This window comes from Aquila chrysaetos, chromosome 2 (assembly GCF_900496995.4).
Source record: "Aquila chrysaetos chrysaetos chromosome 2, bAquChr1.4, whole genome shotgun sequence".
In the NCBI taxonomy this organism is placed as follows: Eukaryota; Metazoa; Chordata; class Aves; order Accipitriformes; family Accipitridae; genus Aquila; species Aquila chrysaetos.
Window position 1 is genome coordinate 66816602 of NC_044005.1, and position 22051 is coordinate 66838652.

General features: G+C 37.7%; 1 protein-coding gene across 2 annotated transcripts in view; it reads left to right on the plus strand.

The window, feature by feature from the left end:
* The window catches only part of MMS22L (MMS22 like, DNA repair protein), a 97711-nt gene that overhangs the window by 63938 nt on the left and 11722 nt on the right, over positions 1-22051 (plus strand). For both annotated transcript variants that reach the window (XM_030036235.2, XM_030036234.2), the window contains exons 15-20: positions 6038-6228; positions 8694-8844; positions 13575-13717; positions 14486-14628; positions 14789-14948; positions 17260-17429. In XM_030036235.2, coding sequence (XP_029892095.1) covers positions 6038-6228; positions 8694-8844; positions 13575-13717; positions 14486-14628; positions 14789-14948; positions 17260-17429 — 958 coding nt within the window. The remainder of the gene's footprint in view (positions 1-6037; positions 6229-8693; positions 8845-13574; positions 13718-14485; positions 14629-14788; positions 14949-17259; positions 17430-22051) is intronic.

Below are 22051 nucleotides of genomic sequence, written 5' to 3' on the forward strand. Positions count from 1 at the left end.
TAACGACTGAAGTTCCCTAGGTACCTAAACTTGTGTGCCTAGGGACACTAAGGCTGTTTTCACAGGCCTTAGCTGTTTAGCATCCAGCTTAGGCACTTTGAGGCCATAAACTAGATGTTTTAGCACTTAAAATTCTCGTAAGCATGCTGTCAGTGCACTTACTAAACAGGCTGATAACCAAGAGTTCAGTGCAGAGCTCTGCAACCTGGCATACCTGCATTCATAACTATGGCCAAGAAAAAGAAGGTTCATCTTTTTACATGTTAGGTCAAGTGGTCACATCATTCACCAGTGATCAGGAAGCCAAAAGCCTTTACCATGAGATGCCTGAAACCCACATCTATGACTTGCCACCAATCTCTAAGCATGGTTAGGTTAGGGCATTTTCTTCTTGGAGGAGCTGGGCCATTGTGGAATCACTGTGCAGCTAGGGTGCCGCTTCCGTGAATTCAGGTCCATTTCATTTTCATGAATCTGCATGTATATGAGAGGTAGGATCATACAGTTTGTTACTGGTACCTTGGCAAAGCTCCATGATACTGCATTGAAAGCAGACTTGAACCCAGATGCAACCGTTTTGTCCTTGCCTTTGTGAATGCCAGTATTCTAGTCCATACTTAAACTGGCTTTTCTTTTTTGAATGTTTTGAAAAATTATGTGTAAAAGTAATTAACTCTAAAAAACATACTCTCCTTCACACTTTGTGTTATATTTTATGGTAGTATAACAGGTTATGATTTCAGAAATGTACATGTATTTAGTGTAAACTGCATATTTGAAGCACAGACATAAAAATAAGTAAATGCTTATCAATAAATTACTAAGTAAAAGTTGACAGTGAGTTTGTCAACATGGGAGTTGGTATCTGTATGGATCAATGAGTTAAGTGCTATGGTTGCAATTTTCTATAACTATCGGGTAACTAAATGGCATAACAGTCAACTAGTTGAATATCCATACTGGATTATTTTCAGAGGCATATGGAAGCCATGCAAGGATGTTTCTCAGCTTAACCTTGGATAGGACTAGTTACTGGAAATGTGTGTGGCTTCAGTGCTGAAACCTTGCTTCCAGTTCTGGTCACTGTAGGAAGCAACAGTTCTGATGGAACGAAAGGAAGAAATGAGTAGAGGTATTAAAGAAGTATTGGTGTTTTATTGCATTTGAAGAAAGTGAAATTGGATGAGTAATATTGAATTGAATTCTGAAATGCTGCTTGGTAAATATTGTTTGGTCACTGAACCTGAGTGGGCTGCTGTCGAGCAGAGATCTCAGAGTTTTGCACCTGTAGCAGTAGAACAAATTTTGAATGTGTCACTGCAGTGAGATTTATACAACTACAGAAAATATGACTGGATAGATTTCTACAGCCCAATCTTTTGCCATGCAATAGTGCTATATAATTTGTGTGTATCAACAAGTAAGGGGGAAGGGAAGCAGAAATACCTTTTCATATGAAATGGAGTAGTGTCAACACTGGCACTTCTGTTCTGGATTTTATTTTAATGCCATGTTTATTGTGTAACTTGTTGTTAATCTTTTCAGCAGAAACAAATATACTTTTCATTGTGTTAATGTGGCTTTTGATTTTCGGGAGACCTTAAGCTGATGACTTTATTGTTGTGCACATTTCTAAGTACCTGACATCACCTCTGTGTCTGGGGTTTGTTGAGAGAATGTAAAGCTCTTCTGTCTTCTTCACTGAAATCAGAACTCCCACTTTATTGTTCTCTGCATCAGCTAATCTCCATATCTCTTCAGTTCTTTATGCTGAAATCTTCATAGGTACCCCATAGCTGAAGAAGCCTCAACTTCCCCCAATCACTTCTGTTGCTGTGCTTTATGGCAACATTAAAAAAGGACCAAGGCACAATGCATTTGCTGCCAAAATATCAAAATGAGGAACTGCGTTGATAGTCTTACAGTGATGCAAAAAGAGGGAGAATATTTGGCAGGGAAGTCTCCAAATTCAAGTATTATTCAAGTTCCATTGATCTGCAGAGAGCACAAAGACCCTATTACCTGTCTTTGAATCTGAGTGTGATGATGCTGTTTCATTTCGCTTTGCCTGAGTTTGCCTTGAAAGAACTGATGTTAGTAGTTGAAATTCTAAGCGTCAAAGTCATTTATCATTTTAGAAATATTCATATATCTCTACCCAATCTCCCTAGATTCAAGGGTGTTGGTCCTGCAGGTGTTGGGTTTTAATTATTTATTTGTTTCAACATTAAAAGGTCATTCAGGTCCTTTAAAAAGACTTTTCTGAGCTTGATCTTGGCTATACTGGGCAGCTGAGTTCTGTGGATGCTGTGGCTGGCCTGGCATTGTCTGGGAGCAGAGGAACTGGGAGTACAGTCTGTGGAGAAACCAGTGTCTGTATTTATAATCTGGGAGCCCCTGACGGTGGTAGTGTGTGTCCCTGGCAAAGCTGGTAGGAGGAGAGAGGTCTTCTCTCATGTTGGGGACTTCTGAACCCTTGTAGATCAAATTAAATGACATTGTATTAAGTCTGGATGCCAATATGCAGCCGGTGCAGATTATGGACTAGTAGTGACTTGAGTTTCCCTTATATAGGCAGGTTTCTGCTTTTTATGTGTTTTACTTTTCCAGCTTGAACTAAAGTTTCACTCCATTTTAGTAATCTGGGCTTGCAAAGGCATGGTTTATCATTGTAAAAGCATGGTTTGCGATTACAATACCTGGATCTAGATAAATGGCTGAAATTCCTTACCCAGGTGTAGGATGTAGAAAGTAATCCCACATGCTACTGCTATACCTATACATCCACAGTCCTCATTCCGGTAGCACAAACATTCCCCTCTTTTATAAACCCAGGGTTTATTTGATCTGATGGCAAAATGAAAAAATGCCTCTTTTTACAGAAATAGGAAATCCGTGATAGAAAACAAGTAAAATGAACACCAAGTTATTACGGTTGTAATGAGGCAACTGGTGGTTCCAGAGCTCTTAACACAATGGAAAACTAGATGTATATAGTTTCAGAGCTGGAGTTATGTTTGGACTACTGTGTTCAGCTCTGGGGCCACCAACATAAGAAGGACATGGTCCTGTTGGAGTGGGTCCAGAGGAGGGCCACGAAGATGATCAGAGGGCTGGAGCACCTCTCCTTTAAGACAGGCTGAGAGAGTTGGGGTGGTTCAGCCTGGAGAAGAGAAGGCTCCGGGGGGACCTTACTGCAGCCTTCCAGTACCTAAAGGGGGCTTGCAGGAAAGAAGGGGAGGGACTTTTTACAAGGGCATGTAGTGATAGGAAAAGGGGTAATGGCTTTAAACTGAAAGAGGGTCGATTTAGATTAGACGTAAGGAAGAAGTTCTTCCCTGTGAGGGTGGTGAGGCACTGGAACAGGTTGCCCAGAGAGGCTGTGGATGCCCCATCCCTGGAAGTGTTCAAGGCCAGGCTGGATGGGGCTTTGAGCAACCTGGTCTAGTGGAAGGTGTCCCTGCCCATGGCAGGGGGTTGGAACTAAGTGATCTTTAAGGTCCCTTCCAACCCAAACTATTACGTGATTCTATGTTTGATGATAAGCTTGTCTAGTCTTGGAAAAATGTGGAAGCCTGAATAAAAAGTAAAATTGTATTTATCCATATTTTTAGAGAATTAAAAAATTTGCTTGTTGGTAGAAGTAGCTGGCTACATCAGCTGCAGCATATGTTGATGCCCTATCAGTTCTAAGCATTTACCTTATTGCAAGCATTTGTGTAGGTTACTATGAATAAACATAAATACTGATTTGTACGTGTTGCCCTTCCACTGACACAGAGATATATTGCCTTACTTTGGAAGTCTGTACACCCTTCCACTTTGCATAGATGGCTAAAGGAGATGCATGGCACCCTTCTTTGGAGAGGCAATTTAGAGGAGAGAAAAAGGTCTTTGTGCAATTTTACAGCATATTCTGGATGTAAGTAGGGCAGAATTTGGTCCCAGAAGTTTTATTCACTGTACTATGAGGCATCAGGCTTTCCTTTCTTAACAAAATAAAACAGAAAAGCCCTTTGTTTTTACTGTTAAACTTTTCTTTTTTTTTTTTTTTAATAGGCAAAACTATATTTTTAACTTGCTTCTTTAGCCCTGCTTTTACTTTTTCATTTTTTGTCCTCTAGACCTCACTATTTCTATACCCTTTTCTTTGTCCCCTTTTTTAATAAGGGGATACTCCCAAAGAAGTATTGCTTGACTTTTTATGCTAATCTCACTTCTATTTCAATTCATGTTGACTTGGAGAATATGCCTTGTAAATAGGAATACCACTGACATACTGAATATAATCCTCAGTTTCTAAGCATTGATTGTTTTCACAGCATCCTTAAAGGGTAAGCTGTCTACTATCCAAATATCATGGCTGGGAAACTGAGGCTAACAAAGGCTGAATGATTTATGTGAAGCCACAGAGGGAATAAATGTTGGGTTTAGAATTCTGGCTTCTGTTCTTGTGTTTAGACTTGCACCGTCTCTCAAAGAAATACTTGATTCCTCCTAATATTACATACCTTTCCATGTCTGTTAAATGTAGCCATTGGAAAAGTAGCTGGTACTCAATTCTCTCTGTCTGTCCTATTGAAACTAATGGATGCCTGCAGGCAGGCATAAGGTATCGTTACCTTTGACAGCCAGTATGTTTTATGTTTTAAATTATGTGTTAGGCAGAATTTTTGGATACTAATTTGATATAATGAGATGCGCTTCTAATATCAACCGTAGTATGGGAAGGCCTTGCAGCCAGCCTACTCTTTATTTAAAATTATTCCATTTCAGATGTCCTAATGAGTGCTGTGAGTTGTGTAATTCTTTCATAATTTTCTCACATTCCCAGAAGAGAACTAGGGGCTAGAGTCTTTTCTATTTTTGTTTTGGTTTATTTCAAATTAGGGTGAGCACAGAATAAAGATCTAGGGGAAGAGTTTTGTAAAACAGTTGCTATTGCGAGAATGGCAATTAAGAAAAAAAAATATTATAGTCTACAAATGTTAGTGTTAAGGCAAGTCTCGATGCCTCTGCTTTTGCCATTATCTTATAAATATCTTGACTCTGACTTTACAGTGCTGTTTATAGAATTTAATAAAGCAAATGTAATAATGCTGCCTGTGCTTTAATGCACAATCTCAATTGAGTTGACCAGAAGATAAATAGGAACAGGAATGATAGTGCGTTCCTACAGATTGTTTTTAATAAGCATGTTATTTAGTTGATCAGCCCAGTGCAGTAATGCCTTCTATCCTGCTCTACCAGATAAATTTATTAATGCTTCCCCCCCCCGCCCCCCATTTCTCTGAGAACATTGATTCCCTGCAGACATATCTCTATTAAACCTCTAGAAAGTCACAACTTCCAAATTAGATTAAGTAGCAGGAATGGTACTAGAAGAATCAAAGAAAATTGAGTGCATTATTGAATTCATGCCACATTGTCTCAGGAAGAGATGGGAGTTACGTGTAGAGGTAACTTTTGTCCTTACTGTACTAACAAAGCTGTGGGCATTGCTGTCAAACCTAATTGTCTGCAGCGCATCAGGATAAAATGAATCTTTTCTCTTATCTAAACTCGTACCTAGTGAGGTTTTACAAATGAGAAATACGTTTCAGAAGGAAGCTTTACAATTGATCAAAATCATTTGCCATTATTTGCTGTACACAGCCCTATCCTAAACACCCTACTGACAAAAATTTTCAAAACGCATCTGGCTTGGGATTGTAAGCAGGCTTGCGTGTCATGCTAGCAGTTGCAAAGTGCAGATATTAATTTTAAAGCTGCCTATTTCTCATTTTGATCTGACATATTAAAAAGCATATAATTAATGGTTGACATTAGTAATTAACATTAACTTTACGATGCTTAATATGCCATCATTCATCCGTCAAATAACTGGTATGCATAATGTCTTTGCATAAAGGTTTTAATTGCACAAAATGATCCTTCAGTTCTCAGGCTCTATGGTTTAAAGTAGTTGTAAATGCGTTTTTAAAAGATGTGAATTTTTCATTTATTGAACGTAAACATTGTTTTTGTTTCTCCCTAGGAGTGTGCACAAACGTGTGAGCCAGGGACTTCAGCTAGGGAACACGGCCCCAGACGCACAGCTTCCATTAGCGGCTAAAGAGCACCACCTTGCTGTCGCCAGTGCTCTCTGGAGAAATTTCTTTCCCTACTTGAAGAGCCAGAGAATGTCACAGATGCCACCTTCCCCGCAGCTTGCTGATACAGCTGCAGGTTAGCATTGATCCTCCCTGTGACTGACTGGATTTGGTGCTGCTTTCTGGGTCACAAACTTTCAAGGATTTTGCATTTTGGGGTAGTTCTGCTTCCATGTAGTAACTTAAATATGCATAAATGCAAAAAAGTAGATTCTGTACTAAATATTTTGACAAGAAGAAATATTGTAGTGTTGAATTACTTGATAGAATACAAACAGATTGAGAACTCCAACGGGCTTTGAAGCTATACAAACCTGACTTCTTTTTCCCTACTAGTCACAGATTATAATCAACATTGCAAATGTTATCCAATATAAATGAGAATAACTTCTCTCACTGTATCTAGAATTTACATATTTTTGTAGAATTTTTATAACTTTGTGTTGAACTACTCATTATGGTTGCGGTTCAAACTACATTTTGTAAAATGATATTTTACATTTGAAGACAAATTTTAGAAGGTTATATTACATGACTTGTTTTTTGCTGAACCTTTATGGTCATGGTCATAAAACCATTTCATAATTCGTTTTAATAATTTATCTTGCTTTACACTGAAGGGTTTTAATCTTGAAGTACAACATTCCATACGCGAACTCTACGTGCAACAAGTCAGCATGGCAGTGAATAGAAAGAAATCCCAGTTTGATCTTTAACATCAGTAGCTAGCTTTATATTCTGTAGTTACAATGAAATCTTGTATCTAACTAAAATTTAGAGAAGTGAAATATAAAATATTTTTTCCCATCATGATATGAATTAAAGTTACAAGCTCAGAAGTACCAAGTTGGTAATAGAAGAGTTAAAAGATCCTTCATTTGAAGCAGCTCTGCAGTAGTTAGTAGGTAACATTAATGAAGGAGGCAGCGTGCAACAGTAGTGGTCTCACACTGCTGAAGCATGTATGGGAAACAGCAATACAAATCAAAGGAAGAGGTTGTTAATGTCAAAACTTTCATTCATTTCCTACAGCGTCATATCTTTTTATTTTATATTAATGCAGTGAAACAGCAAGAAGAACAATCTATTATAAACTCCACTTAGAAGCAGGGGAGTGCAGTTGTGACCTGCTTTATAGAGATGTGTTAGGCAGTACTACAGAGGAAGGCAAACCCTTCCCGCGCTGCATGAGCTTCTTGCCTTAGAGGTTGCAGCCCAGAGGAGAGAGCAGCTGTCACAGCTCTCCTGCTCCCCCTGCCAGGCAAATTAGCCTGGGACCCATATTAAGGCTTCTGTCTCCCATTTCTCCTCCACCCATGTTATGGCTGATGCTGTAGAATCAATGTGATAATCTGGAAGAAGTCTGGCACAAATTGCTTCCTCACCTAAGGCAGAGTGGAGACTCTATATGTGACCTCCTTTTTTATTCTGAGGCACGTAAGCAAACGTTAAATCCTTCATAGCTTAAGGTAGTCTGTCCCCACACCGTTAATTAAAATAGCTTCATTGTTGTTTCTGAAAACTAGCCTTTTTTGTCTAATTCAAAATCAGTTTTGCAATGCGTGCAGTTTTATAAATCACTATTTTAATAAATTAATATTACACTTATATTTAACTTGAACTGGAGAATTTGGGAACTAGTGAGCCTGTTTACTTCATTGCCCTCCAAAGTCAGTTTTCCTGACTCATTTGGTGCCTCTCATTTCCTATAACCTAGTAACTGCTCAGCATTTCAGATTACATTTTCTTCCTCAGTTTAAATGCCTTTGTCATTTGCAGCATAAAGAATGTGCTATATTTTTTATGCTGTATTGTTAGATACAGATTCCACAGTAGACCTAACAGAAACAGCAAAAGGTTATGCTTCATTAACAAAAACTCTGCGCAAAGTACTGTCCCAGTTTCTAGATCTGCAATTGTTTTATGAAGATCCTTTTTTTTCAAGAATAAGCTTGTCCGTAGTGTTTTATTTACACAGTAGTTTCTGGTACATGAAAGTCTATTCTAAAAATAGAAAGATACCAGCTTTAACTGAGTGAATTCTTTCCAAATACAGTTCTTCGCTGAGAGAAGTGTGTAAAAACAACTAAGCAAATAAATAAAACTCAACCCTGTAAAGCACAGTAATACTTATGTGTATAAGGGAAGAAGTGGTAGATGGAGGCAAGAAAGGGAGGCCAAGAAGACAAAAAAGCAAGTTTTTAAGACATCTTTTTTATTGCATAGGTGGTAAAGCTATGCCTTCCGGATTTATAATCTGTGGTTTCATGAGTATATTTAAAATTGCATATGTTTGGATCCATTTTCCCTCCTTTGCATTCAGTGTGTCATGTTGACTTACAACCTCCTTGGGACACGGACTACATTTTAACACGTGTACAAACGCTATCTGTTAGAATAGTTGCCCAGTTTTAATTGAGATTTCTGGTACTCCCAGACTGCACGTTATTAATCATCATTAATTTTCAATGCTTTCTAATGAAAAAGGGATGTATTGAGAAACCATTAATATGGTGCCATGTTTTTCTCTCTTTATATTAGGTTTTACTCTCTTGGCTTTGGATATACCCAGCAAAGCCCTATCAGATCTCCAGCCACAGCCCGTTCTATCAATGATGCAGCTGTTTGGATGGGATGACATGGTGTGGCCTCAGCTGGTGTCAAGATATCTAAGTCACCTAATTCAAAACAGGTGAAAAATTGTGACTGCTTGTTCTTCCAGTACCCTCTCATTCCTTCATTAGACTTGTGGAAAATGTTGCTTCAAACAGTAATGTTTTATTAAGATGGTCCAAGTTCTTTGCAACTGTTAAAGTTCTAGGTTTCTTGAAATCATCTGGGACATTTCACAGGGGATAGTGGGTGTTATTTGGGTTGGGTTGTTTGTTTGTTTTTATGTGTAAATAGCCTAAGATACTCAAAATTTGTCAGGAAGATAGGTAAGCCTGTTGAAAAAGTTGTCTTTTATATAGCTAACCACTTGTTTTTTCCCAATGGAAACAGTGTTGTTACTAACAGATTTTGGAAAATGGGGACCTAGACAGTGTCTTCAGAGAAATACTTCCGTGAAGAGCAATACTGCATCGAAGTGAAATACCTGAACCCATAACCTAGTTTTAATTTGCATAGCTATAGTTATCCACCCCCTTCTATTGTTATTACACTTGGGCAAAGTTGTTACAGCTTGGCAAGGCAGTAGCCTCCTGCCCTAGCTGCATTTGAAGTTGAGTAACGTAACTTGGTAAATTTTAAAATTTCTAGTTAAAAGTACTGGTCTTATTTTTCCCCTACCAGTTACACTTAACACAAAAACTTAAATCTTATAAAAAGTCAAGATGAACATTATCACAGAAATCTGAAGATGCTATATAGTAAGTACTGCACGTTTAAATACCTTGACTTCTTCAAAGCAAAGAACTTCTGCAGGAAGCTGAGGAGGATGGGGTGGGCAGTATTGAAAGTAGAAGGAAAATGACTGTAAGGAAAATGACTGTAAGGAAATGCATGCATTAAAACTCTTTTTGACAAGCTTGGAACGTTTTCTGATTGCATATTAATGTTCATGTAGCTCAGGTTTCCGAGACCTGCTAAATGGATACTTTAAATTAAATAGTAGGTTTAGAAAATTTATGACATTCCTGTGTTTTACATGCCAATGTTGAATTTTCACAGAATTACAGAATTGTTTAGGTTGAAAGGGACTCTTGAGATCATGTAGTCTAACTTGTCCAATGCTTCTGCTCAAGCAGGGTCAGCTAGAGCACATTGCCCAGGACTCTGTCCAGTCAGAATTTTATAAACCTGAGAAATTTTATTTGCTTTAAGTAGGCCTCTATGAACCTATGATAGAAGAATGGTGGTAGTTTGTGTGGTGTTGTTTCCCCCCCCCCCCTCCCCTCGCCCTGCTTCTGAATCAGGCTTTGGAAGCAGGGGAGGTGAGAGATGAGAGAGAAGGAGGGAGTGTTTCTATGTTGGACTGCATTTGAAAGTGAAAAATGTTGCACATTTTTAGGGTACATATTGTACTAAGGAGGATAGCTGTAAATCAGGATATGGTAAAGACTATTTCAGTGTGATCAGTAAAGATGAGGCTATGGCCTTCTTGGAGGGAGATGTTAAAAGAGGTTGAATTTAGTTCCTCGTGTGTCAGTTTGGAACTCAGGAGAGGCGCATTCAGTCCTCTGATTTGCCGTATTTCTGTTGTATGATCTTTATAGGGTGAGTTTCATGCTAGGTTGCAGATACCTAGCGTGTGCTGAATGAAATAGGAGTTAAGCACATAAATACCCATTTATAAGTTGAATTTTGTTGCTCTTCAGGTGAAATAAGAAAAACATTTTGATGCCTAAACTGGAATTTTGGTATAATTTAGGTGCTTAAGGCTAATTACCGGTTCCCCCAGTAAACACTTAAGTAAGTCATTGAAAGCAGTTACTGAAGTATTCATTAGCAATATTCATTAAGCACCTGACATTGTTATATATGTATCCGCAGATACACTGCTATGCTGGCTGAGGTAACGTTTACTGTATTTGGAACCATGGCCAAAGCATTCATGTTTCCAAGTGCTTGGGAGCACGATTGCATTAGCAAGTGCAGAGCATGCACACATGGCTAGTACTGAGTTCCCTATACAGCCCTGCTGCCATAATTTAATCTAAAAATGCAGTTAGTATCGATGATAGTTAGCTGGTGTACATTAGTTGAGAAGTTAGAGCACTTGTGCAGGTATTTGGAAAACCCAAGTTAAGTGGGTCTTGCACTCTGAGGGAATTCAAACCTTTATTTCCAAATACTGCCTTAGAAAGGAATGAGAGGACCTTGCCCTCCTCTGGCAGGTTGTGCCGTGGACTAACTGAAAATGTCAGGTTCGTGGATCCATACTGAGAGAACTAGCAGGAGAAAGCATGACTCCATAGTTGAGTGATGATGGATATTTGTCTTTTGCTTACGTGTGTGTATGTTCTCACTCTTTCTGGTTCTCTGTCATATGTTCTCACTCTCTCTTTCTCTGCTTTTCTGAATGTCCCCCCTGCTGGAAGCATAGGACAGAAAGCACTCACACAGAGGCAAATATTTTTGCCCCTAAGGTGTTGGGGTTGCAATTGCCCAGCCACAAGGAGAATTGTCTGTTTTCCCCCATCAGTTGCCTCAAGGCCAACAAGGTAAAAACTGAAGTATCTGAGACTAAGTGAAGGTATGTCCCTACCTCATCAGCAGAACTGTAAGGTGCTCAGATTTCCTTGTGAAAGGACAGTGAATACCTAAGACAAGACTTTTTTGGTGGAATTATACAGAGGTATCGTACTCTAAACACTGTCATTTTATTATATGCTAATAAGACAGCAAACTTTTTGTAGCATGATTCATGTACTTATTTACCTTAGGCAGTTGTAGAGCAAAAGTTGTCAAAGTATCTAAGTGCTGGGATCTTAAGACTTCATGGTTACTGCGCTCTGGTAATTTTCACACGAAACATTCTCAGTTAAAAAGTAAAAAGATTATTTTGTTGCTGATGCTTTTCTGTACCCTGCAAGCTCTGCCTGGTCTCTTTTAAGATTGAAGCTTGTTCTGCATATCAGCTACTTCAATATCAGTAATAAAGGTTCTGATGGACAAGCTGTGCCCTTGGGAACATGCACACAAGCTTTGGCATTTCTTTTGCAGTAGTGCCTAAAAGTTCCTCTCCAGATCCGTGTTGTGTAGTGCGTGATACTATTATAACCTCTTTAAACTAATTTGAGGATGTGTATAAGCTCACTGGTTTAAAAGGACCACTTGCCGTGCTTCTAGCAGGTAGTTATTGTTCTTTCCTTTCTTAAGGATTAGGAGCATATTCCTCTCCAGTTCTAGGAAGACGCCTAAGTGGCCTACCTATCAGCAAGCAAGAGAAACAAGAGTGAGACTACAGCAAAAAGTGTTTTCGTGAGCTGTTGGGGCCAAGTAGACCAGCTGTGTACATCAAGATTACATAAGGCTGGAATTGTTAATATGTTACTGCAAAAAGCATTAAGTCCATAGGCATCCTGCTTTTTTCTCTTCTGGTACTGGAATTTAATTTTCATTTTTTATATTTTATTTGCTTGTATTTCGTCTCCTTATTTGGTCAATAGTACTTCAGCAGGGATGTTCAGACAAAATATACAGTTGTCATTGGTTTTTAACTAAATGAAACAGAAAGAAGACTTTACGAATGTTGTTTAGTGAGAAACAGAATCCAGTTTGGTTTCCATCTGGACCTGTGTTGACTTTCTGTTTCACGCATGAGTAAAAATTCAGTAGAAAATAAGCAGATTTATATGTACATATATCAAGAAAAGAGTACAAGCATTTTTCATTAAAGTTGAAGCACCTAGGACTGACCAGGGAGGAAATCTCTCAAATAAAAAGGTGTAACTATTTTCAAGAAATTTCACTGACCTGAAGCACACATGGAGCTCATCCGATAGGAATTGGAAACAGGGTGTAGGACACACCCACTGTCCGTTAGCAAGGAGTATCTGCAGAATTAATGGTGCGGGGCTGATACGCTTGGGAAAAACTGCCTACAGCAGCTACTCGTGATGGTAAGGCAAATAAAACTTTGGGAATACTGAACAGTAGCGTACAGGGATTGTGCATTGAGTGTTGATGGTGCCATTGACTCTGGCCTGACACCTGGCTGGCAGAACAGTAGCAAGTGTTTGATTGAAAGTATATACAGCAAGTTTGCTGTGTGTGGGAATGTATATACTTGTGTGTGTATACATACATAAATGCATATGTCTGTAAGTGTACATCAAGTATAGCGGTTTCCTTTCTCATCTCCAAAGTGCCTTTCTATGCTTCCTTTTTTGATCTGTTACTAACATGACATATCTTTATTTGCTAAAGCAGACCTTTTCTTCTCCATCTTTTATGTAGTTAGAACTAAGCAGACTTCAGAATAGTGTGGGGCACCTGAGCTAGCTTTATATGAAAGGCTGGAGTAGCTTAAGCAGTGTCAATATGAAGTTCCAGGTTGATTCAGATAAACTATTCCCAGCATTGTGCATCATCAATTTAGATAATACTGTCAAATTATCCATTGTTAGAATAAGGTATTTCCCATTGTGTGAATTTTTCCCCCTCTGTTTTGTTTTATGTAGCAAAAACATATATATATATATATGTGTGTGTGTGTGTGTGTGTGTATATATGCTTTTATATTACCATGCGTGGCATTACCAAATTTTTCACGTTCTCTGTATTTGGGCATCAGGATATTGTGAGCAAAGTCTGCAGAGTGCTGGACTCTGCAGGAATGCCAGTTGGCCTTTCTGTTACTTTCTTTCTGATTGTTTCTGTGCACTGTTTCTGTATGTCTACAGCTAAATGAGACACTCTGCCACCTTTTTGCATACTTTTATTAGATCTCTTTACCTTCTTCTTCTACCTATGCAGTGCACTATGTGAAGCTTTTTCTAGTATGGGATATACATCCTATGAAGCTTTGACAGTACGTTCTTGGTTTCGATGCATTTTGCAAATGTTCATAGATCAACCAAGTGGTACGCTGGCCAAGACAGATGCTGAGCGAACAGTTGGTAAGTGTTCACATTTCCCTAATGTTTGCAGTAACGATTCTATATTGCAAAACTGGCAAACATTTTCAGCTAATTACAAAATGTATTTTTGTTTGTATTCCTTTACTTTTACCTAATTACAAAATGTGTTTCTTTATGCTGCTTGTGCTATTTATTGATAGGTTGCCTGCTCTGCATATGACAAATTTATCACAAACAAAGATAAAAGAGCTTGTTTCCTTGGAAGCAAAGAACAAAAACTTGCTCCCAAGGAGACAAGCTATTTTTCCCCCATGGAGAAACTGCTCTGAAAAAAGTGAAAATCTGAAGTAAATAGTCAGAAATCATGCTGTGCATGCCCTAAAAGAAAAAAAAAAAAAAAAGGAAAAAATCCAGTTGCAAGTCATTCTTCCCTTTTCTGTACTGGATATTTTATGGATATTTAGAGCCATACTTTATCACTTCTATAAAACACTGCAGTTCTAATTATTTGTAGAACACATCTTCTAGCAACTATTTTTCATACACATTTTGTAGATTTTGAAGAAAACTACCAGTAAAATAAGACTTGGTTATACATACTTAATACTCTTCATTCTCATATATCTGTATTAGAAGCATAACTAGTTTAGACACACATTCTTTGTCTAGAGAGATGCAGTTGGTTGCAGAATCCTTGTACTTTAGATATTTTAAAATCATGTTTCATTTTATGATTTTGGGACTAAAGTAAATCGAAAAGTGTAACTGTATACTGTATTTACTGCTGTGCTCTCTTGTAACAAACAGGGAAAGCCTATATGGAGCAGCTGACTGAAATGACAAGACTGATTTTTAAACTCTCAGAAGTAGAAAACATTCTTTCAAAGGCTCATGTTGAAGAGTCAGTTTTCAAGCAAGACCCTAAAAATGCTCTTGTCCAATTCATTAAGGTACTGTACATCTGTGTTAGCTTCATAGGACAATTTTAGGGAAAAGGAATTATGTACCAGATTTTGTTTGGTGTATGAAAAGAAATTACTCATACAAACCTTGTGAGAGACTTAGTAAGTTTATTTATATTTATTTATTTCAATGTTTCTGTTTTCTCAGGCTGTTGGTAGAACTTACAGTGGCCTGCAGACACTCCCTGACAAATCTGCCATGGTAGCAAAGACTCTGGAGTATTTAGGTGATGTATTAAAGTATGTAAAACCTTATCTGAAGGTAAAAGGACCTCCAGAAGGTCTGCAGCTTACATATTGGATCATAGGTAATTATTTTACAACCTCTTTTCTTTTAGAAAATAGTTTTAAGGACTCAGTAAAAAGTGACTTGTAATACTGTTAGGGTTTTGTTTTGGGTTTTTTTTTCTATATGCTGTCTATCGTAATGGTTTAAAAAAGCAAAGCTACCAAGATGTTAGTGAGATACTTAATTTTCTTGCACTGTTTTTCTTTGGTTTTTATCCCGATGCCTAACCTCCTTGTGTTTGTTTTTTTTTTTTTTTAAATTCCCCCTGCAAATCAGTGTTTTCATAAGTAAGATGTTTTCATGTCTTTTACCACTGAAAACCACCTGTTTTACCTAAAGAAAACCAGAAACAGTGACAAGCTAGAGAAGCAGTGTTATGACATGGTACATTGTATTTAATGGAGTTAGGACAGTGAAGAGGTTGGTTTAGGAATGTAATCTGCTTCCTTTTAGAACTTTATTAAAGCCCAAATTCTGGTATTTGTTCATTAAAGTGTGGAACCACTGATAAGATGGACAAATATGAGTGCTGTTTATTATGAATGAATGTGCCAGTCTGACTCACTCACCTTTAAAAACAGGGTAAACCTTGTGTATCTTAAAGACAGAGGTGATGATTTGCATGTACACGCAGTGTACATCATGATTATAAGGACTACAGTGAAAAGCGTGACCGTGATGCAGAAGGTGCATCAAATGTAATAGAATATGAATTTTGTAAAATACTTTACTTTTCTATTGCAAGATCTGCATATTTTGTTACAGAAGACATATGTCAAATCAAATGTTTTTAGATATCCAGAGGTTGGGCTAGAGCCTTGTAAAGTAATTTTAGATTGGTATTTTCCTTTCTGTTCTTTGCAGTAGGAAATGATTAATCTTCAGTCATGCTGTTGTGTGCGAGAAATTGTCCTTTCTTTTTAGTTAAGAAAACATTTAAAAAGTTTAAAAGAAAAGAAATATTTTAAGTGTATTTCAATCACTTCCTCACATTCTGTGGGCTTGTTAAATTGTAATGATGAAGAAAGAAACTTAACAAGTCTAAACACCTCCTGTCTGTGGTCAGATTGTGTCTTCTACTGTCCCATACATCACAGCAGTGATAATAGAAGGAGTACTTTCAGCTGGAATGAGCATGTTTCTTTCAAAACAGGAAGCTTAGACAACATTATTAGAAGTATTGCTAAGTGATCGTTCTCTTTCTCTATGATTGATCATTGTGTTTTCTTTCACTCCACAAGATTAATGTTGTTTTGCGTTGTTTTTAGAGATGGTAATGAATGACTTTTATGGATTAGTAATATCTTGTAACAGCCTACTTTTGATCTTTCATTATTTTCAAAGTCTTAAACATATTTTTTTTTCTTGGGATATTCCTGTATTTTCAACCCAGCAAACTTTTTCTTGCTTCTAATTAAATATAAAGTTACGAATATTTGTGGGAACTACTATGTAGAAATCTTGTTTTATTTAATCTGTATTTTGAGTATTAACACTCATGAGTATAGAGTTATTTTCTCAAGAAAAAGTACACCTCACCTGCAATAAAGATGTTTCTCAAAGTTAGGTGTTTACACATCAACACCTTTTTACATTTTTTTTGCAACTCAAAAGGAAGGTTATAAACTGGCTCAAAGCTGTGCAAGTGATATGTTAATGTGTTGAAAACAAAAGAAGGGTGTTCTCTGAGGCTCTCATTTTGTCAACTGAGCCCACAAAGATCTGGAGAGACCATGCTGGTTTAATGGAGTTGGCTGCCCCTCATTCTTTTTAATCTGCTGAATTAGATGCATTAAATACAACTTGAAAGATATTTTCCTAACATTGAATTGCTATGTGAGTAGTTACTGATGTGGCCACAGTGGTGTTAGATAAATGTGAAGGAAAGGCAGAGGCAGTGTCTCTGCAAATTGTGATGAATGCACACAGTAAGGTAAATGTTTAAGTGCATGTGTGCTGATTGCAATAGTGTTATGTGTTAAGTTTAGTTAATTTTTCTGCATGGATGTGAGAGACTGTCCTTTCTTTAGCATTACTGTACTTTTACTAAAGCAGCTCCACTTGCCTAAGAACTTGTAGTTGTAATGTATTGAGTCAATTTAGTACTTCCATTTTGCTGAACTGTAAATGGACTTTGAGTCATCTTCACTGGGCTTTTTCTAAGGGGATAACATGGAATGAGTACATGGGAGTGAGACATTTCAGTTGCTGTTGCTACTCTTGGATTATCTAATTTAACGTAATTGCCTCTTTAGGCTTTCTTAATTTTATTTTTTTTTCCTGAGTGTAAATTGTTTTGTGAATTCTTGATTATTTTTTTTTTTCAACAGGATGTCTGGTAAAGTTCTGGGCACCAATACTGGCTACTTCCAAAGCGCAGCAACTGTTGTTCCGCATTGTGGATTGCTTACTGCTGCCACACTCTGTGCTCCAGCAGGACAAAGAGCTGCCTGTGGCTTTGCTGTCTGCCATTCAGGAAAGCCTACCTCTTTATCTTCAGGTAAATAGCTAAACTCTATTATCAGCAGAAAAACCTATATTCAGGAAAAGATTCATATTGCAGAGGATGTTTTCTTTTTCCCTAATCAAAACAAGCGTTGACTGAATTTAAAAGAAGCAGCAAAAGGAGTTTTTTTCTTCTTGTAGAAGTGGAAGGAAAAATGCCACCCCATTGGCTTTCCTCTCATTGCATGCAGCTATGCTGTGGTACGCTCCAGAGCTGCTAGTCTAATAGCTGTGTATAGAAAGCTTTTAGCCAACCTGCTGTTTACACTGGTCTCTGATGTGAGAAATTTCTGAAACAGTGGATCAAATAATCATGATATGTAGCAAGACACTTGTTGAGATGGCAGAGCAAACAAATGTTTTAAATCATCCGTGACTTGGCTAACTGTAGATAATTAAAGATGAGCTACTCTCTCTTCATTGCTTTTAGGAACAAAAGACAATCCTCTGCGTATCATGGCACTGTTTTAATAGTTTGAGAATATGTTTTGCTGAATCAAGTTCCTGCTGCTTACGCTTACATGACTAAAGCTTTCTTGCCCATTATTCCTCCTATTCTTCCCTCAGCTTACCTGTCACTCTTGAAACTCTGTAAGGCTTCTTGATGCTGTAGAAAGAGACTAATACCTGCCAGTGAGGAAGAGAAAAGAATGTATTTTTTTTAAATAAGTTTACATGTTCATCCTTGTAAATCCTTGGGTCTTTTTTGCTTACTTATTTTCTCTTCCCTTTTAAGTCTTCATTTTGATTGCAGTCTTAATTGATTACTTTACAGGATTGTATTGTGAAACAATGCAGTGGTGACATTGTAAACATCCCTCGGATTTATTCCTTTCAAAAGTTGCATTGTGATCGATGGCATGTCATATGGAAGTGAATATGATTATATAATGATGTGCAGAATATGACTTGCTTTGCTGATCTGTAGGTATTTTCAGAAGCTATATACATGTAGGACCATCTGGACACTGATACGACCACGGTGTGACTGGTTGCTAATTCAGTATTTTAGTTAGAGACCACTGTTTCTCTGTAGTCTGCACATACAGATGTAGCTTTAAGATGAAGCCACTCAAGTTGGTTTTGAAGTTCAAGTGTTGTGGACCCTTGTTTCCTGTTTTCTCTGTCAGTCTCTGACTTCCTGACCTCACTGTCGTACACTGTCGTACTCTTCAGCAGTCTGCTGTGTAGTCCGTGTGCTTTCTGGCTAAGCTAGATGATCTTATTGACCAAATAGTTTATTTTGGACAAATGCTGCTTCTAGAAAACAAGTAGTTCTTTAATTTGACAAACACTTTGGAGGACAGAAGACAGAGGAGAAGACTTATTTTTCCTGTTTCAATATGGTACTTCTACATTTTATTAATTGTTTGTATTTACAAAGTTCCAAAATTTTTAAGTGCTTCAAAATGCTTCATTCATTTCAAAATACTTCCTTCCCCTTTATTTGGGAAAGTGGAAAAATTCCAATTTAGAATCAACTCAAAATGAAAATATGTCAATATCAGTTTTTTTTAAAAAAAATTCTCTTAGGACTGCTTCTGAGCTCCTTTGAGATTGAATGGATTCTAGGCACTCTTTGACTTCTCAGGTTATTGTTTCACAGTTGGCTTACGCCAAGTTGGCTTAAGGCTAAATTCATTCCCTTTCACCCCCATGTGCATTCCCATTTAATTTGCTTTAATCTGTCAATACCAATTTGTGAACTGACTCAGCTAGTAACTAGCCCCACAAAACAAACGAACAACAACAACAAAAAAAAACCCAAACCCAAATGGGCATATCAGAAAAGTGATAAAACAGTATATGTGGGAGGGAAAGCATGTAAATGTGGTGGGAGGAAAGACGGAGAAACAGAATCCTCTGGGAATAACCCCACCTTGACTAACTTAAACTGCTGGTGAAATGTGTGATCAGGCTTTCCTTGGGTGGCAGTCCTGTGTCTGGTGCCCGTTCGTAGAGGTGGAACAGTGGTATTTAGTGCAGGAGTCTTAATTCACCCTACTGTTTGACAAACATTGTTCTATAGATCCGTCCCCGTTAATGTTCTAGCTTACAACTTAATCCTTTGACAGTTACATGAAAATAAAGAAACAGGAATTTGGAGACCATGCAAAATATCTTCTTATACATTTATTCATAGTCAAAGCATAAAAGCCCTTGAGTAGCATTTCTACTCAGAGGTCTCTTCAATTCTTTTTTTCCGGTCTTCTGAAAAGTTCCAGCCTCCCTCTCAATCTTCTCTTCTTTTCTTGTCCTGAATTTTCCTTCTTCATCTCCTTCAGTGTGGGCTGCTGCTCCTTTGTCGGGAAGGGGGGGGACACGGGACGGGAGGGGACATGGACAAAAACAAAAAAAAAACCACAAAAATCCCCAACCTCCTTAGATCTCAGAAAATGTCTTAGTTTGCAAGCAATGGTTTGCAAAACTTCCCTCTTTCCAGAGCTTTTAACAACTAATCTTAATGTGGTTTATTTGATCCTTTTGTGTGGGTTTTGAAAGGATTTTAAATCAGTCTTAGTAGCAGGTAATTAATTTCTCATATTCATTGATGCAGCAATCTTATGAAATCCTATAGAATTCCAGAATTGTATAGAAAAAGATTCCCCAAACGGTCACATACCCTGTGAAATGGTAATGCAACTGGCCACACAACTTGGGCAGCAGGCTTAAAAGCAAGGACAATGTTGTTGTCACTGTGCTGTACTAAGAGAGAGCATCGCCTTTGTGCGTCACCCTATAATGGCGGAGGCCAATTTTTCATCTTTTAGGGCAACATACAAAGCTCCTTCTCTCTCCACAACATAGTTCATTACTACCTTCACAATTCATCAAAACTGATGACTGTATCTCACCCTCCTTTACCACCCCAAACCTACAGGTTTATTTTTAATAGATCAAAATTACAGGCTTTGTTTAACTTTACACAAGCACAAATAATTGTCAAATGTACTAATTAAGACTAGATGGTGCATTTCTCTCTCCTCAGTTCAGACTGACTTTATTTACTTGTTATGTTTGTGTTTACTGTATATATATATATCTGGGCTATACAGCTGTGCCTTTTGACAGTTATTGGGCAGCTGGTCCGTTGTCCACTATACATGGAACTTACCTAGAAGTTAAGTCACTGATGCTGCCTTGTCAAAATAGCTTAGCTCTAACAACTTTTAAACTAGTATTTTTTTTCTTGCCTAAAGGATTACTGTCTGGATATTATTTCTTTCACTGTGCATCATCTGTTAGGATAATATTTGATGACCTAAGAAAGATTTTGTTGGGATATAATATCAAAATTGTCCTCAGAGTTGTTTGAATGATGGACTTCAGAAAGTGAAGCATGAAGAACATGAATGAACAGCCATTTTATAATTTGATGGGACTGTTCTTAATTATGAGATAGTGAGGCATATAAAAATCTATCTTTAGATATTCTGTCATTTTAAAAAGAAGTTGAGTTGATTTGTGTGATAGTAGATTGCTGAAGCTTACCACAGGAAATTTGAGAGCAGTTGAGATTGCTCTTGGATGGATTTCTTGGAGAATGGAGAAATTTTGGTACGCATTTACCAGTAATATGGGAAAGAACTGAAGCAGTGTACAAAACTTATTTTAGAGAAGAAATACTAGTTTAAATATATCTTGCAGAATACAGTGTAGGTGCATGGAATAAGCATAATATACATAATGATGGGAAAGGTAAGATACCCTGCTTGCTTTATCAGCATTAATCCTGTCCAAACACAGGAGATGGTTGATTTCTATCTAAATACAGGAGAGTGGTGAAAGAGCTTAATTCTAAGTAGTGCTTGGCACATACATTTTCCAGTGATTTTAATGGGCCTGTGCAGGCTCAGCATTTGTCAGAGATCAGACCTTAAAAGCCCTCCTGTGAGCCACATCTGTGGTCCGATATTTAAGCAAGCTTATTAATACGTTTTGTGAATTATAGTATGTGTTTAATAGGAATTGTACAACATTAATTGGTGAACAGCAGATTTATTCCAACAGCAGGACTGATATTATAAGTCATCATTAGGTAGCTTGGCATTTCTGCAGTGAATAGTTCCAGTAATCCATACTAATCGGTTCTTCGCTCTCCACAGGTGATTTACAGATATATGGATAAATCAGAAGAAAGAGGCAGCTCTGGCCACAAAAGGTTCCTGCAGTGAACACGCACAGGAATCAATTGCCTTTCTGCTAAAATGAGGAGCAGATGTTGTCATGCCCCTCTGCTCCCCTTAAAATGTCTTTGTTTTTTCACTTGGTTTTTTTTAACCTCAGAAGATGGATAAAGAACATAGTTAAGAAAAAGAGAGTGGCTCTATCAACCCTTTAATGTCCATCTGCTTTGTAGGGATTGTCCTAGGGGTCTGATGTGATTGATTTCAGATCTCTGGTCCAGAACTGCAGTCCAGTAGCATGTGTTTCTTTTCTCTCTCATATGAACAGTAGCTTCCTTCATCTCTGTTAATTACTGGTAGGATTTAAAAGAAGAAAGTTCTATGTGATTTCCTTGTAATCACATCCTTGGCCAGTGCTGCCTAGGATATTTTGCCATTGTACTGACAGATTTGCAGCTACTGTGCAGTGTTGGTAATTTATCCCTTGTGT